The sequence below is a fragment of the Chelmon rostratus genome, chromosome 24, assembly GCF_017976325.1.
Source record: "Chelmon rostratus isolate fCheRos1 chromosome 24, fCheRos1.pri, whole genome shotgun sequence".
In the NCBI taxonomy this organism is placed as follows: Eukaryota; Metazoa; Chordata; class Actinopteri; order Chaetodontiformes; family Chaetodontidae; genus Chelmon; species Chelmon rostratus.
Genome location: NC_055681.1, coordinates 14,704,759 through 14,721,239, shown reverse-complemented (window position 1 = coordinate 14,721,239; position 16,481 = coordinate 14,704,759). Strand labels below are relative to the sequence as shown.

The 16,481-nt window shown below is 42.0% G+C and overlaps 1 protein-coding gene across 1 annotated transcript in view; it reads right to left on the bottom strand.

Moving 5' to 3' along the window:
* The window catches only part of LOC121627414 (diacylglycerol kinase zeta-like), a 135,782-nt gene extending 119,301 nt beyond the window's left edge, over positions 1-16,481 (bottom strand). The window contains exons 1-2 of the mRNA XM_041966315.1: positions 16,065-16,481; positions 15,609-15,718 (exon numbers count right to left, since the gene is read on the bottom strand). Of these exons, the coding sequence (XP_041822249.1) occupies positions 15,609-15,718; positions 16,065-16,178 (224 nt within the window). The 5' untranslated portion in view covers positions 16,179-16,481. The remainder of the gene's footprint in view (positions 1-15,608; positions 15,719-16,064) is intronic.

Below are 16,481 nucleotides of genomic sequence, written 5' to 3'. Positions count from 1 at the left end.
GTCAAAATACAGATAAATCCAGAGCAGGTAACAATGAAAACAAACAGGAACAAATCAAATCCAAATGGCTGGTACTCAAAAGCATGAAACACACTGGCTGATGAGCGAATGAAGTGCAGGTGAGGAGCTGGGCAGGGAAGTTCAGTTGAGGGAAATAAGGTGATTGCAGGGCAGATGGGAGTGAAAAGACAAAAGTCAGAGGGCAACTGGCGGACAGGTAAAGAAAAATATTTTAAGGGGCCTAGGAAAGTGGAAATGTTGCTGAAGAGGAACAGGGAGGCAGAATGAGCAGAAATGTACACAACTGAGGTGGATATCATGACACAAATGTTGTTTTGGAGAATTGCTGAAACGCCTGACGTCATTTTTCTTGGGAGGACAGTCTCAATCTGGCTTGGCTAGTAAGTTACATGAGGATTAATCCATGCAAATGGACAGCCAGGACACTGATCTTCTGCTGAAATCTTTGCCCTGAATTTGACTTTTCAGGTAGCGTGTAATCCCACGCTGTGTAGTTCTCCCAACAAGCTAAAGGAATCACACTGTTAGTTTCAGGTATTCAGTTAGAAATGGTTAAGCTTAGGTAATGTTTCATGTCAGAAATGAACACACACACACACACACACACATACAGACATTTTGCATGAGCATTACTTAACTGTACCCTGACCTGATTGTTACATAAAAATATTCGGTTTTATATAGTAAAAACGTCTATATACTGTGTAAATGAGAGAAAACAGAAGCAGCACAGTGTGAAGAAGAAGACTTGTTGTTGTTATGGTGCAAAGTGATTATGGCTTCAGTCCCTCTGACAAATGCATATGCAAACACACACACACACACAAACATGCACACATACATGCACACCCGCACACATGCACACACACACACACACCTGCTCCCTTCCATTCTGTTATCACTATTCCCTCATCCATCACCCACTCAGTATTTCCATGACAAATAAAATGCCACTCAACAGCACGACACACAATTCAGAGAGATCCTTTCAACTTCCCAACACCCACTGCTGACCTATTTTCACTGTTTGTCTCTAACGAAGGGCTCTGATTATAAATTCTAACATTAATCCTAAACCTGACCCCAAAGCAATTTTCCTAATGAGTTGCAGAAAATGTCCACAGCAGTAAGCCCCCCTCTCTCTCGTTTCAGTAGTACACACATAATTGTGTATAAAAATAATACTTGATGTTTGCATTATGTGTTTATACATATGTATTAGGTAGTCACATTAAATCTGATGCTGGGGCCTTTGGTGAAGATAAATACTTATTTCATGTTAATGTTCCATTTATGTGTCAAGTGAAGTTACAGACTGTAACAAATACTACTCTACTATCATAGTAGAAGAATTATTTGTTACAGTAGCTGTGACAATAGGTGCAGTAGCAGCAGTAATACAAAGCAGAATTTGTACTCCGAACAGGAGTAGAAGAAGTAGCGGTTGCAGACAAAACCAAGACCAAATGTTGAGCTTAGTTTAGGGTATTTGTGATGTCCTGATACTGGATGAATATTCAAGGGATCACTGAGGTTCAGACAAATGTCTCATGCCAATCTATCCCACATTTTCAATATAATGTCTTTCTACAATATCTGCACCATGTCAGTCATGCTGTCAAAGTTAGAGAACGATTGTGGTCAAAATGTTTTTTCAAACACACACATGAAGGTCTATGATTTGGATATGAGCTCCAGTCTCCCATGCCAAACACAGCATTTAAAGTCTGCTGACAAAAGGGTGAGGTTGTTGGTCTGTCAAACTAATGAACTTGATATACATATATATATATATATATATATGTATATATATATATATTGGGAACATGGCATGGTTTTTGTATTAAAAAGCTTACTTGTTTGCCACCTTATTGTCAGATTGAGTTCCAGTTCAGTGAAGTTTTGGTACTGGGATGGTTGTAGATCAGGAGATAGAGCAGGTTGTCCACTAATCACACTGATGGGTTTACAGGGTTGGCGGTTCAATCTCCCGTCTACAAGACGCTGAACCCCTACATGTATGCACTCGTCATGATGCGCATGTAAAAGGGACATTGATGAATCACCAGTGCAGATCTGCACCATCTGTCTGCTGACTGTGCAGCTCCATCTGTGGAAGGTACCAATGTTAGTGCCAACCTCACTTGTGATAAGAATATTGGGTGAATTCTTACATTGTGGTTACATGGAAGATAGATAGAAGATGATGACTAAAGAAACTGTGATATCGGACATGACAATATTTCAATCAATTCTGTAGAGAAAACTTAGCTCTGTTTGGGAAATATGACATTAAATGAGAATTATTAGGCAGAGCCTAATAATGATACCTTCTTATATGCCTTCTTGTTAAAGAGTAATATCTGTTTTGTTTAACCAGAAACAGCTGTTATATCGCTCTGGCCAAACCCACCAGACTCCATGCACAGAAACAGTGATTTTATCATCATTAATCACACTTCATTCAATTGCGACAAAAAACAAAATAAAGTCTTCATTTATTGATTTTTGAGAGGAGCCGGAGAGAGGGAGGACATCTGAGAAGCAAGAGGGAAACAGTTGTCAGCGTAGTCGCTTGTGTTGTAGCTGCTTGTGTTGTAGTTGTGGTAATAAAAAATAGATGTTTATTGATTGAAGGATCATTGATTGTTGAACAGTAGTTAAATAAATGCTATTGTACAATTAAAGAGCAGTTGTCTGTGATCATTTATGCTGCAGCTGGTTGTGGTGGTCAGTGCTCAGATTTAACCCTTCACTGCTCACCTGAAAAATGTAAAACAGTCATTTAAATATTGCAATTTTGTGAGACTGTATCCACAGCTGCTTACTGGTGGTTGATCTCAGGGTGGTGCCCCGTTGTTATTTATTCATATTAATAATTATTTTCAACTGTTCGCTGTCAGGGAGTCATGCAACTTCAACCAGAGCCACTAACAATTAGTTGCTCATTAGTTTGGTCTTCTGTCTACTTCAGGGGAACGGGATCCTCTTAAATGCAAATACCAGTCTTTGTTTTGGTATCTGGTTTAGAGCTGGCCCAAATGGCAAAGACAGGGACTAGTATCCTTGCCATCTAGAATCTGACCTTTCAGTCATGGCACATTAAACAGTCTCAGGGTTCTGCTGTAGAATATCCTACAAGGCTGCTGCAGAAATCAATCTGGTTATTATTCATTGTGTTGTTTGATTAAATTTTGATTTGACATTAGAAATTACAACGTTAATTGTGGAATCACCAATTTTCTTTTTTGTCAAAACATTACAAACATAGCAAAGGAGTGAGATTCAGTAATACATAATATGGTATAGTTGTCAGTGACTCCATCTCCTCTCCCCTGTGGAGGGACAGTAGTGATCGGTGACATTGATTAACCTACTTACTATATCTGACCCTGCAGACTGACAGCTAATGCTATCTGAAAGTTTTGTTTCAGTTGACTAATAACTGGAGCAGCCATACTGTGGCAGGGATGGAGAAGAACTATGCTTTAACTGTATGTGTCCAGTTGCTGATGGATAATGTGAATAATGACATCTGAATGTGTGGCTTTACTGTCCAATCCAAGAATTGTCAGAAGTGTGTCACATCGACCAACAGCAACCAACACCTACGTGGACAGCTGTTGGTTGCCACTCATTTCCCAGTGTAAACAGTAACTAACCAACAGCATGATTTACTGTTGTCAAAGTAATCACAGCATGAGAAAGCAATGCATTTTAAGGCTTTTTAAATCAACCGCAGCCTGTAGAACAATGGAATAGAAGCCATCGGCTTACTGGATCATGCAAATATAGAGTACAGTGCTCTAAAGTGTTAGGAAATAATGTGAGCTGGTATTTACTGTTTTAAGGGTCATGTTAACTAACTAACTAATTCATTCCATTTCATGCCTGTGTTCAGCATATTACTTACTTCATATTCAAACATATTGGTCGGTTCATTCTCTGGTGCCCAGTAAATTCAACCCGTTCTAAATCCCAGAGCGTCAAATATTGACATGTTGTCACGCCCCTTGGCGTCTCATACAGATACACAAGGTACCCTTTAGTGTCTGCATGAGACACAGCAGGCTTTCAGCTGACGTAAACCCATCTGCTGCAATATTAGACACCAAGAGCAATTGCTCCAGCCGTCCAACATGTTCACATGCCAAGCCTTTTTAACATGTGGTTAATGTTGTGAATTGGTCCCAGTTTGATTGGGTTTAGGCATTAACAGTACTTGGCTAGGTTTTGGAAAAAACAGTTCAGTTTTCATTGCACTACTGGTTTCTCATAGGACATAAGGCCCCAATCTCCTGTGTTTGTTTGACCCATCCATCCCATTCCTCTATTTGCAGACTTTCTTGCTCTTTATACTACATCGCTTTGCTCTGAGCATCTAATATTGCCACAGATGGGTCTACATTACACACACATACACATAGGTCTTCCGCAAATTACACAAACCCTCAACAGCAGGGATGAGGAACATCCAGTCTTAGGGTCATATGTAGCCCGCAAGACCATGTGATCTGGCCTGCAAGGCAATTCATAAATACAAAAAAAGCAACTCACAAATACAAAGAAAAAAAACCTCTAAATAGCAACTACTTTGTCAATAACAAAAGAATATAACCTACAATAGCAGACATGTCCTTCCGGATGGTCATTGAATACAACACACACACATAGCAGTTATGTATCATCAATGACATGCAGCTTGATGACTGTCAAGAAAAGTACATGTGAAATGTCGCACTTTCCAAGACAATGGACAAAGATTATTTTTTTGTTAAAGTAAATTCGATTTACTTTAACAATCTCAAGCATCATTACAACTTGAAACGTGCTAAACTGGATGAGTTGCAATGACAAAGGCACTTGAATGAAGTTGACGCACTTTGGTGGAGTTTTGGTGCCCAACGAGCAGCTTTCGCAAGACCACATTTTAACAAAGACAATGCTATTCATGCAAGTTTTGAGGTGCGTGAGCTAATAGCAAAGAAGTTGAAACTTCATTTGGAAAGGATATTTCTGAAGCAATGCCTTGTTACTGCTGCGTCTATGGTGGAACTGTGTGGAAGTGTCTGTGTGGTTCGGCCGTCATGGTCAGTAGTTCGTTTAATAAACTGATACTGTCCATAAGAAATGATGACTGAGATTTGACAGTAACCTTAGAGGCAGAACAGCAACTCTTACCTCTTGCTGTTTTAACCTTGTGCTGCAGCAACCTTTAAGCAAATCTGATGGGCAACTTCTCTCCAGCTTCTGAAGAACAGGAAGTTGTCCGTATGAGGTTTGAAAGTAAGAAAAATTAACAATGAAAAATGGAGGTGATGAAAATGAATGTCAACTGGAAAATAGAGGGCTAAAATGGAGTGATGAAATATCGAGTGATTTGAAGCATTTAAAGCTAATTTGATTGAAATAGCTGTGATATGATTATAGGAGTGTGTGATTTTTGCCGCTGCCATGTCAAGTTAAATGGGCATTCTGAAATGAACAACGTGCACTGTTTTGCTATTCCAGCTTTGAACACCGAGGTTATCCGAGCAGTTTAAAAAAAAATGTCAATCAAGTTCGTCAAATCACTCTATTTTTCAATTCACATACGTTTTATGTTGTGAATGACGATAAATCTAAATCTGAAACATCAGTTACATATCATAACTATTTTAATCGCACTGGCTTACTTTCATCACTCCATTTCTCAATTCACATGCATTTTCATCACCTCCATGAAATAATTCACACATTAACACTTTTCGAAGGTTTTGTTTATGTTCCTCCTATGTATCCTGCTCAGTGGGCTGAACTGTTGCAAGTACTAAAATAAGTGGGAACTAACAAAATGAGAGAACGGGTTCTTCATCCTGATACCTTTGCTTGCTATTAGACTGCTTTTCCCAGATTTCCATCTCTGTTTCATCTCTGTAGCTCGCAAGATACGTTTTCAGTGAGCGGGTCTAGTGGCTGCTGACTGGTGACTGCTAGGACCATAGGCTTGTCCTGACAGAAAGATAGAAAGGGTATTGTGTGATGTCTTTTGCTTTACTTTGTGTTTCGGTATCTAATAAGTGCTATCTGGTTCTACAGACTACATGGCATACATAGATATGTGGTCTTCTACAGTGACATTGAATAAGATTGGAAAGTCTGGTTCGCACACAGCAAACAACATACATACTAAAAACTACACAAAGCTCTATGAGAAGAAGGAGTTCAGGACTGGCGGGTTCCTGTCTATCCTTTTTACTTTTTATTTCTGCCATCTGTGTTTGCTTCCATCTGGTGTACTGTTGGGCTACATTATGCAACTTTTTGGTTTGAGGCGAGAAATTCATTATTCATTCCCTCCCACTCGATCAGATGGTCAAATGAATGCACCAACACTTGTCAATCATAACCATCAGTATCATCATCAGTATCTTGCCTCAGGCTGAGGTAAAGACTCAAGGTCTTCTATAGCTGCTGCTAGAGGCTATAAATTCATTACGATCCACAGCAGAACAGAAACACAACTTTACTATTAGAGCCCAACCAGTGGAAACAAAATGAGGTCACTTAAATAAAATGTCTCTCTGTGGACCATTTCCTCAACAGGTTTCTTGGTAATCTGTTTCCAGGCTTTCACACTGATTTGGGTACTATTATCATTGCCAAGAAGGCAGTGTTTAATGTCTGATTCTTATCAGCATCTATAAGCGCCAACAACACAACATGTTTCCCTTTCAGCTAATTAACAGACTTCTATCCATCAAAGCCACCTGAAGGCAGCAGGTCTTAGTTCCACCTGAAGACTTTATTGTAGGTGATAACCACTGTCAATATGATTACAAATAACAGATGTGCTGGTAAACTTGATTTCATGTTGTGCAAACACCAACTGCAATCCCGTCTCATATATAGCTGGTCGGTCATATTTTGGTATTTACACAGCCTCCCAGTTTATGCAGTAAAAGTACCAGGAGTGTTAGAGAGGGTGAATACTACAGCCAGGATCAGACAACATTATATTTTGGTTGTTCGAGATAATCATTGTGTCAGGCATGTCCAAACTATTCCATAAAGGGCCGTGTGGCTGCAAGTTTTCGTTCCAACCAAGGAAGAGCACACCAGGCCAACCAATCAACATCAAGGGATCACTTAGTTATCAGCTGAGGACTGATTGGTTGGAAATGAAAATCTGTAGCCACACGGCTCTTTATGGAATAGTTTGGACATTAGACAATCATAGAGTCACTAATTCTTGCCATCACTACATGTTGGACTTCGACCCATCAGACTTATGTATGTTTTGTAGTCTGCAGCCACAGATTCTAGAAAGAAAACAGATTTTATAACACCCATATCATATATTCATGTATTTTATTATTTGCATTTTAATGACAGTTACACTTTTTCAGTTTTTTATAACCACGATTTTCTGTATTGTAGTTTTTTTGCTTTTTCTTCTCAATTGGATAGAGATTAACATTAAAAAGAGTAAAAGTGGGCTCACATGCCTGTTCTGGGTCTCTTCCTCAGGCATGATCTCTTTTTAGTCCCATGTATGAACCCGCTGAAGAACCATCCCTTGTGGTGACCCACATGGCCTCTGGGTCAAGGAACAGGCCTACAAGATTCATGGAGGATGAACACAAGAATGGTGAGGGCCAGTGGAGGGGAGAACCTAAGCCTACTTATTAATTTTGAACTGCTTTCACAGATCCGTATTGGTACCTACCTGCAACTGACCCTTTTGTAAGTATGATATTTCTCATAAACCATGGATCACCATTTTGTTGTAGCTGACACAAATCAAAAGATTGCAAAGAATATTTCAAATTGATGTCTCATTTTTCTTAACCTCAAACCTATGTCTAAAGGTTACCTGATATTATTATGATGTGGATGATAGATTCATTACATCCTCACTCCAGTTATTATAACTTAGATGCTGTGTTTAAATCTTAAACATGTACAGGCCCATTCATCCAGAGACCGTCTCGCTCCCACCGCCGAGAGATCATTTGAGCCCAAGCCTACAGAAAAACAGCTGAAAACAGCACATCCATTTTCCAAGATGGCGGCGTGTGCAGACGCAGCGGCTCGTAGCTCCCGTGTTTACGTTTTTGTTTGTTTGTTTTTACTCGTTTCCACTTTTACTTCTCTTCTGGAAGCTCTGACACAGTACAGCAGGTCTGAACTGTGGAACTTTGGAGTACAGTTCAGACTTCACACACGCCCTAAACTGGACTTTATTCCACCGGAGCTGCTACAGACCCCAGAGCCCACCACCATTCCCCCACTGCTGCCAAGGAGACGGAGGAGGCACCGTAAACAAAAGCGTGGCAAGAGAGCCGGCGTGCGTGCTAGGCTACAAGCTAACCCTCACAGACCGGCTCTCCCCAGTCTCTTCCTCACCAACGCCAGGTCTCTCACCAACAAAATCGACGAGCTGTGTTACTGTTGTCACAGAGACCTGGCTGGACGACAACATCCCGGACGCAGCGGTGGAGATAGCGGGGCGCTCTCTGTTCCGGGCGGACAGGACTGTAGCTTCAGGTAAGAGCAGAGGCGGAGGCTTGGAGCTGTATGTACACAATGCCTGGTGTACAGCCACACGCACCGTCAGCACGTTCTGCTCTCCTGATTTGGAATACCTGGTGGTGAAATGCCAACCGTTCAAGCTGGTTAGAGAACTCTCGTCCATTGTTATTGTGGCCGCTTACATCCCACCGCGGGCTAATGCTAAGTTAGCATTAGAGGAGCTGTACTGCCTGATCAGCGGGCAGATGAACGACAACCCGGAGGCGGCCGTGATAGTGGCGGGGGACTTTAATCACGTTGTTTCCCAAATTTCACAAATACATAAAGTTTCCTACCAGAGACAGTAACATTTTAGATCAAGTTTACTGCAACATCCCTGCTGCTTACAAGGCTGTAGCAGCTCCACACCTGGGCATGTCAGACCACATCTCAGTTAAACTCATTCCTGCCTACAAGCCTCTGGCCTGCAGAACAAAGCCGACCACCAGGACAGTACAGATATGGACTGAGGAGGCCTCCTCTGCACTTAAGGACTGCTTCGAGCTGACAGACTGGACTGTGTTCAGAGAAGAGGCAGACCTTGAGGAGTATACATCATCTGTATTGTCCTATGTTCATTTCTGCACTGATGCTGTCCTCCCAGTCAAGACCATCACAGTGTTTCCCAACCAGAAACCATGGCTGGACAGCACAGTGCGGTCCCTGCTGAAAGCCCGGGATACTGCCTACAGATCTGGAGACAGGCTGGCTTATAGCAGGGCTCGAGCAGAGCTGAAGAAGGGAATTAAGCAGGCCAAGCTCCAGTACAAAAACAAAATTGAAGATCACTTCAATAACAACAACCCCCAGAACATGTGGAGAGGCATCAGAACCATAACGGAGTACAAGCCTAACACCTAGCTCGCCAGCCACGACCCCACCCTGCCTGACACCTTAAACAGCTTCTTTGCCCGCTTCGACACATCATCATCGTCCTCAGCACGGGCACACCACAGGGTTGTGTGCTCAGCCCGGCCCTCTTCACCATGTTTACTCACGACTGTGCTGCCATCCACCCCACCAACACAGTCGTGAAGTTTGCGGACGACACTACAGTAGTGGGTCTCATCTCAGATAACAACGAGACCCACTACAGATAGGAGATACACCAGTTCACCCAGTGGTGTTCAGCCAACAACCTGGTGCTGAACACAGGGAAGACCAAGGAGGTCATTGTGGACTTCAGGAGGTCCAGGAAGACGGATCACACCCCCCTCCTCATGGACGGAGAAGTGGTGGAGCATGTGGACAACATCAGGTTCCTGGGCCTCCACATCACATCTGACCTCTTCTGGTCCATGAACACCTCCCGCCTGGTGAAGAAAGCACAACAAAGGCTCTTCTTCCTCAGGAAACTGAAACGAGCTGGACTCTCCTCTCGGTTGCTCGTCAATTTCTACAGGGCCACAATTGAAAGCATCCTCTGCCTCAGTGTGACAGTGTGGTATGGCAGCTGCACGGCACAGGAGAGGAAACAACTGGCAAGGGTGGTTAAAACTGCACAGGGCATCGTGGGCTGCCCCCTTCCTGACCTAGACTCTATATATGAAGGCCGGGTCAGGAAGAGGGCGAGATCCATCGCCACGGACCCCAGCCATCCGGGGCCACAGACTGTTTGTACTGCTACCATCAGGAAAGCGGTACAGGAACATCCGCACCACCACTAACAGACTGAGGGACAGCTTCTTCCCCAGAGCTGTTAGAGCTATCACCCCCAGCAGCCCCTCACTGCAGTGAGAGACTGTGAGAACTGTGAACCACTGCACACTGCACTTTACACCTACACCTCTACCTCCACCTGCACCTTCTGTGTAATCAACTTTTAGTACACACATACACTTAACTAAATTATATACATTTTAGTATATTGCACATTTCATTTTCATTGGTATATTTTATTTCCACTGGTATATTTTATTACGTCGGTACATTTCACTGTGTATATTTTATTCTGCTTGTATATTTTATTCTGTTGCACATTTCACTTCCATATTCTATTGTTTATTGTTTAGTATATTTTATTGCCTTAGTATATTTTTATTCTGTTATATTTTTTAATTGCTTTACGAATATTTTTATTGCATGTTGGTTTATTTTATTTTATTGTAGTTATCTTAATTTTATTCTTTCTAGTCTTCTTATCTTTCTTACTATCTGTTCCTTACATGGGGGTTGCAATGAAAATTTCATTGACATGCTCAATGACAATAAAGACTCTTGAATACTTGAATACTTGAATCCAAGAGTAGTCAGAACTGTGACAAATTCTGTCAAGCTGCCACCACAACCAAGTTGGTGCGTTGTGAAGATGTTATCACCCAGAGACAGCCAACTCAAGCTGGAGTTGCCAAGCGGGAATGTCATAAAATGCCTGAGAGCTCCACAAAGCTCCAGAAAAGAGAAAGAGACTGTGAGAGACCAAGCAGGCAGGCTTAAGGAGTCACGGGTGGATTTCCACAAAAATAATTAAAGATTTACAAGAAAAAAAGGTCAATACATAAAGTTCTGGGCTCATAAAAGAAGTCATCTGAACAAAAGTTAATTGAATGGAACTGAACAGACCCAACTAGCATAATAAAGACAAGAACAGACCTAACTAACCTAACAAACACAAGAACAGATCTCACAGGCTGCACCCAAAGGGGAACGTATATACTGGCTGATCAAACCAATTGCTAGACGAAGGGTATAAGGAAAACAAACATTACCAACTAGACTACTAATAAAACAGAACAGGATAACTAGTCTGCCACTCGATATATTTTAATAATTAACCTAAACAAACAACAAAACCTCTTCTATAATTTGAAGAAATGCAGAAAATCACCCCCCGATGCTGCAGGCACTTGGTACAGTCCAATTGGCCAGCTTCTTGCATTTAGCAGCTCAGCACCTTTTGCTCAGGTCTGGCCGGATGTCCCTCCAGCAGCAGACAGACCCTCAACGCTGGTAACTCAAAAAATAAACCATTAGAACTTAAGACAAACTAAATAGACAAACTGCAATGTGACTGAACAGAAGCCACCTAAATGTGCACGCTACAAATAGAATGTCAGCTTTATGCTAAATAAATATGTATGTGTCAGGCAACACGAGAAACAATACTTTTCTTGTGATATTGAGATGATGTTATAGATTGATTGAATATGTAAGAAGAGTTACAACAAAGGGATCTACCATCAGTATCGTGATGATATCTCACTACCTCAGATCATTTATTTTGGCTTCCCATCAGTCTTAGCTGCTGAACAGTGCTTTAAGCTTTACTTCACGTTTGTTATCAGCTCGTCTTCAAACACAGATACAGCATATGTCTCCATTTCTCAAGGACACAATTTCTACAACTAGTGTAAATGTAGTTATAACAATAAGTGTGAGGCAGACAGTAATATGGGCTCATTGTCTGAGTCTTGTCTGCCTCAGTTTCATGCTGGCCTAGTCACATGTCATGTTATGTTAAATAATTGACTAATTATATATTTCCAGATCTCTAACCTTGAATAAAATCAGATGTGGACCTTTGAGTAACAATGTTGAGAACCTCTGATATACGATAGTGTACCACTCCCATCTGAGTGTTCAGAGAGGACAAGGAAGTTCAGGCCTGCTCGCTCATTATGCCATGGGCAGCAAAGATGAAAAGATATTCAACTCCTTCAAGTTTGAAGATGAGGAACATAAGAAATTTGACTACTTAGATGGAACCTAATACATGAAATGGTGGGCTCTTATCAAAGCAGCCAGCTATGCGGTGAGAAAGAAGAAGCATACATAAGGGCTTTGTACAAGTGAACTATGGCACCCAGCACTGTGATAAAGAGAAATGACCTGTTTATAAGAATGCATGTAACAAGGACATCGGGCATGAGTGTGTCATCTGAAAACACTGGATGAAGTCATAGAGACTAGTCTTGGTTTTGGTTTTCTGGCAGCAAGCCCGGATAATACTGTCTACAGAGGAATACAAAGAATACGCATTTCCCATGTATGTGATTAAAGGAAACCAAAAGCAGTTAAAAATGGGTCTAGTGAAGCGAGTGGAGCATGTCAGAACTGTGTTCGGAACCAGCGGCCTGCTGAAGACTGTTCAAATAACCCAAGAAAGATGCTCAGCCATATGCAGTGCACGCTATGAGACATGTACCACTGCCACTTATGCCTCTCGTGAAGCAGTTGCACTGGCTAGTGTTTGTGCATGTAAACACTTTGAGAAATACCTTTTTAGACTTTACAGCATCAAACTGTTCACTGACCACAAGCCCTGTATGTCTAAGTCAGCAATAAATAGGGACTAATAGCATTTGTGCCTTCTCTGCTTCGATATAATGCTGGTCCAATCACAAGAGCTGTGACGTTAACTTTATGTTGTATTTCATTATTTACTAGATGATTAACACAGATAAAACTGTCAAACACTGAATATGTCACTGCAACATGCCATGGATCTGTCACTGTGGACAATTACATTTCAGCATTCTACCAACTATACTTCAATACCAGCCGCAAGTTTTTACTCATCGCCAGTGGTTCTCACTGATGTAAAAGTATACTCAGTGATGTTGGGTGTGGTCACAGGTGCAACCGAGTTGAAACGGTCAGTTGAAGTGGTCAGTGAAACAATGCAGCCCAGTTTGGTGTTAAATTAAATTAAAAACTCTCTAAATCATTCGGTCTGTGTCTTCATCATCATCTGTGCACTTATCTGTGTAGGCTTGTATGTCTATGAACAAGAAAACACAGAGATACAGCAGGTCAGACTTCATTCAGCAGGTCTGCTGGGAGCAGGGAGAGGGCAGCTGTTACGGGATCATCTTGTTTACAGAGGAGGAGGAACTACGTTCAGATTAAAGACTATCAAACACCAACAGTTTCTGAGACAACAGACAAGCCAATATTTCATTTGTGGGTAAAGCAACTGCAACAGCGTTCATACTGCCAATACAGACGGCTGTAATGTGCCTGAAGTGTCCTGAAATCCTTCTGCTGCCTCCCAGACAAACTGACTTTACATCACAGCTGCTTGCTGGCTTTGTTTAGGTCAAAAGACTTGAGAATATTTGGGTCCACTACAAAGTCAGGATTTCACTTCAGTTTATCAGTCAGTTTGGAAATGTCTACATGACCTGGTGGCAATGACGGGGAAATCAAACACAACACAACTTGCTGAATCCTTTCAGATGGCTTCATGTGGAAGATTTTGCATCGATGACAATGATCTGGCAAGAGATCACATCATGGTTAGCTGTGGTGATAGATTTTTACAAGTGAAAAATCCCTTACCCTCCCTTCACGCCTCCCTCCAAAGCCACTCCCTCAAACCACATAGCCTGACTACTGCTCGAGGGCGAGTCGACGAGGGAGCGTTGGGGAGAGAACTAGTGATAAGAAGACCAGTTCTTTTGATAAATATATGAATGAACAGCTCTGTTAAATACCACAATCATATAAAAACAACCAAAATAGCTGTCACAAACGTACCTTTCAATCATTTGTTCTTCAGCTCAGGGGTGTGTGCTGTGCGACTGGGTTCAAAGCTAAATGAAAGTCTGTCACTGTATGTCCTTACTGCAAGTCAACACTGTTTTGTTTCCTCACCGGCTGAACAATGGATGGTCTAAATAATAAGACTGACTTCTCACAGTGTATATACAGACTGAGAGGTTAGCAGCTACATTGAACATATATGTATTTTCCAAAAAATGAGCCACTCTTCAGGTGGTTCTATTGACAAGCCAAGAACAAAGATGTCACAGTACAAAACACGTCACTGAGCACCAAAACAGAAACATTATGAAAACTACTGATTTTTTATTAAAATCTTTGAGCCGAATTCAAGGGAACATTTTCTTATCTTGGTAAAACCAGCAAAACTGCTACATGCTATTTCTTCAGCCTGGAAGCTCTGTCTTGACCTGCAGAAATAGTACAACAAATTATCTAAGGATTAAATCCACTAGCTTTTAGAATTTCCTCTGCATTTCTATCAGGGTTGCCATCAGTGAACGTTCACCATTCGAGAGCCAGAATGGAGCTCAGGTGCAGTCACTGAATAACAGAAACAGCTCACATCAGCTGTCTGTGAACACCAGACCAAAAGGGAAGACGTCAAAGATCATACACCAGGATCTGTGTAGGTTCACAACTAAAACTCAGCTGTGTACACTCAAGACGAAAATATGCAAACACTTGATCAGATTCATAAAGCCATGTGTTGTCATGGTTCTCTTTAATATATCTAAATCACTGATGTTCACTTTCAGTTAGCCATAAATAGATGCAGCCTCACCTTTAAATCAAATCAACATTTCTGTCTGCTTCATCCTTTTTAAAATAAAAAGTACTGTATAAAAATGGCAGAGTTTCAGTCGTTGTCTCGCATCAGAAAAGTAGAAAAGTTATTTAATTCATAGCAGACATATCAAAATAGGTGTGCATATACATCTATTCTACAACCTGATTTGGATGGGACACTGTGAAAAGTTTTTTTTAAATATACTGTTTATATTTACTGTAAATACTATACGATACATTTCTTTTACTTTGGTGCAGCAAAGATATTGCACTCCAAGATTACTGTCACGCTCATCTGATCACCATCATTGCTTGTGTGTGAGCGGTTAGTTGGGTGGTGAAGCGTGACGTGAAGAAAAACTTTGCTCAACACACTGGTGTGCTGCCCTACTCTGCCTCTGATTGGCTTACCCTGATATTCTTACCCAAACCCTAGCCAATCATCACCCTTCACGCCAAAACCTAACCTAACCAACCCAACCAATGAAGGCAACAAGAACTAGCTGATCAGAGGGCAATTCTGGATAAGAGGATGATTACACATAAACATGTTAAACATGTCTTATTATACAAATACACACACAGACACACACACGCCACAGTGTCATGTGACACACAGCTACACAGACACTATGGCAACCCAGTCAGGGGCGAGCTGCAGTGTAACATTCAGGTAAAACAGGTTGGCAGAAGTGGGCCACATTCCACTTTTTCTGTTTCCGTTTGTGTGGAGTGTTTCCTACCTGTAGGACACCTGCTTCCTGAAGGTCAGATGGGCAAACTCTGCGTCAACCTGGGACACTGACAGCTGGCCAGCCCTGTCCTCGGCTCCCTCCACCTTCTCTCCTGGTACCTAAAAGAAATGCAAGCGTATATATAAATGACCAGTGTTCTAAGGCAAGTTGATGGAGCATCAGAAAACACTAACACAGGGACTCACTTTGTGTTTTCTGTGTGACCTACCTGTGGCAGCTGTCTGTGGATCGTTGCCAGTTCTTTTAAGGTCAGATTGATCTTAAACACACCATACTGCACTACCTACTACTGCAGTATGGTGTGACAAAAAAGAAAGGACACAACTCCTGGACAACAGATGATACATTGACACTGTATATATTTTAGTCTAACTATGCTGGCTGTGGTTGGGTAGAAGCACACAGTACAGTAAACACCACACACACACACACACACACACACACCTGACAGCTGCCGGGCTTGTTGTTGCTGCTCTCCGCGGCGAACACGTCCTCCACCTCGGCTACGTCCTCCAGCCCAGGCCCCTCCACTACCGGAGAGGTGGCGTCTCTCATCATCCCTGCGGTCTGTCTGTCCCCTTTGTTTAACGATTAATAATGTTACGATGTGATAATCATGTCATCCACACTCGATCGACTCAACTGCTTCCTGCTGTGTTCCTGTATTTCCAGAAGTATTTAACCGAAGCCTGGCTCTGTCACACGCTCCGAGGTGTGTCGGTCTGTCAGGTCAGCCGGGACACCGGCTCTCTGTGGCAGAACAGCGGCATGTCCATGAGCCCTCACGGAGAAACGGAAAGTTAGTTCAGCTGCGGCTGTTTGTGGTGTTCTGCTCCGTCGTCCATGCTGAAACTGCAGGAA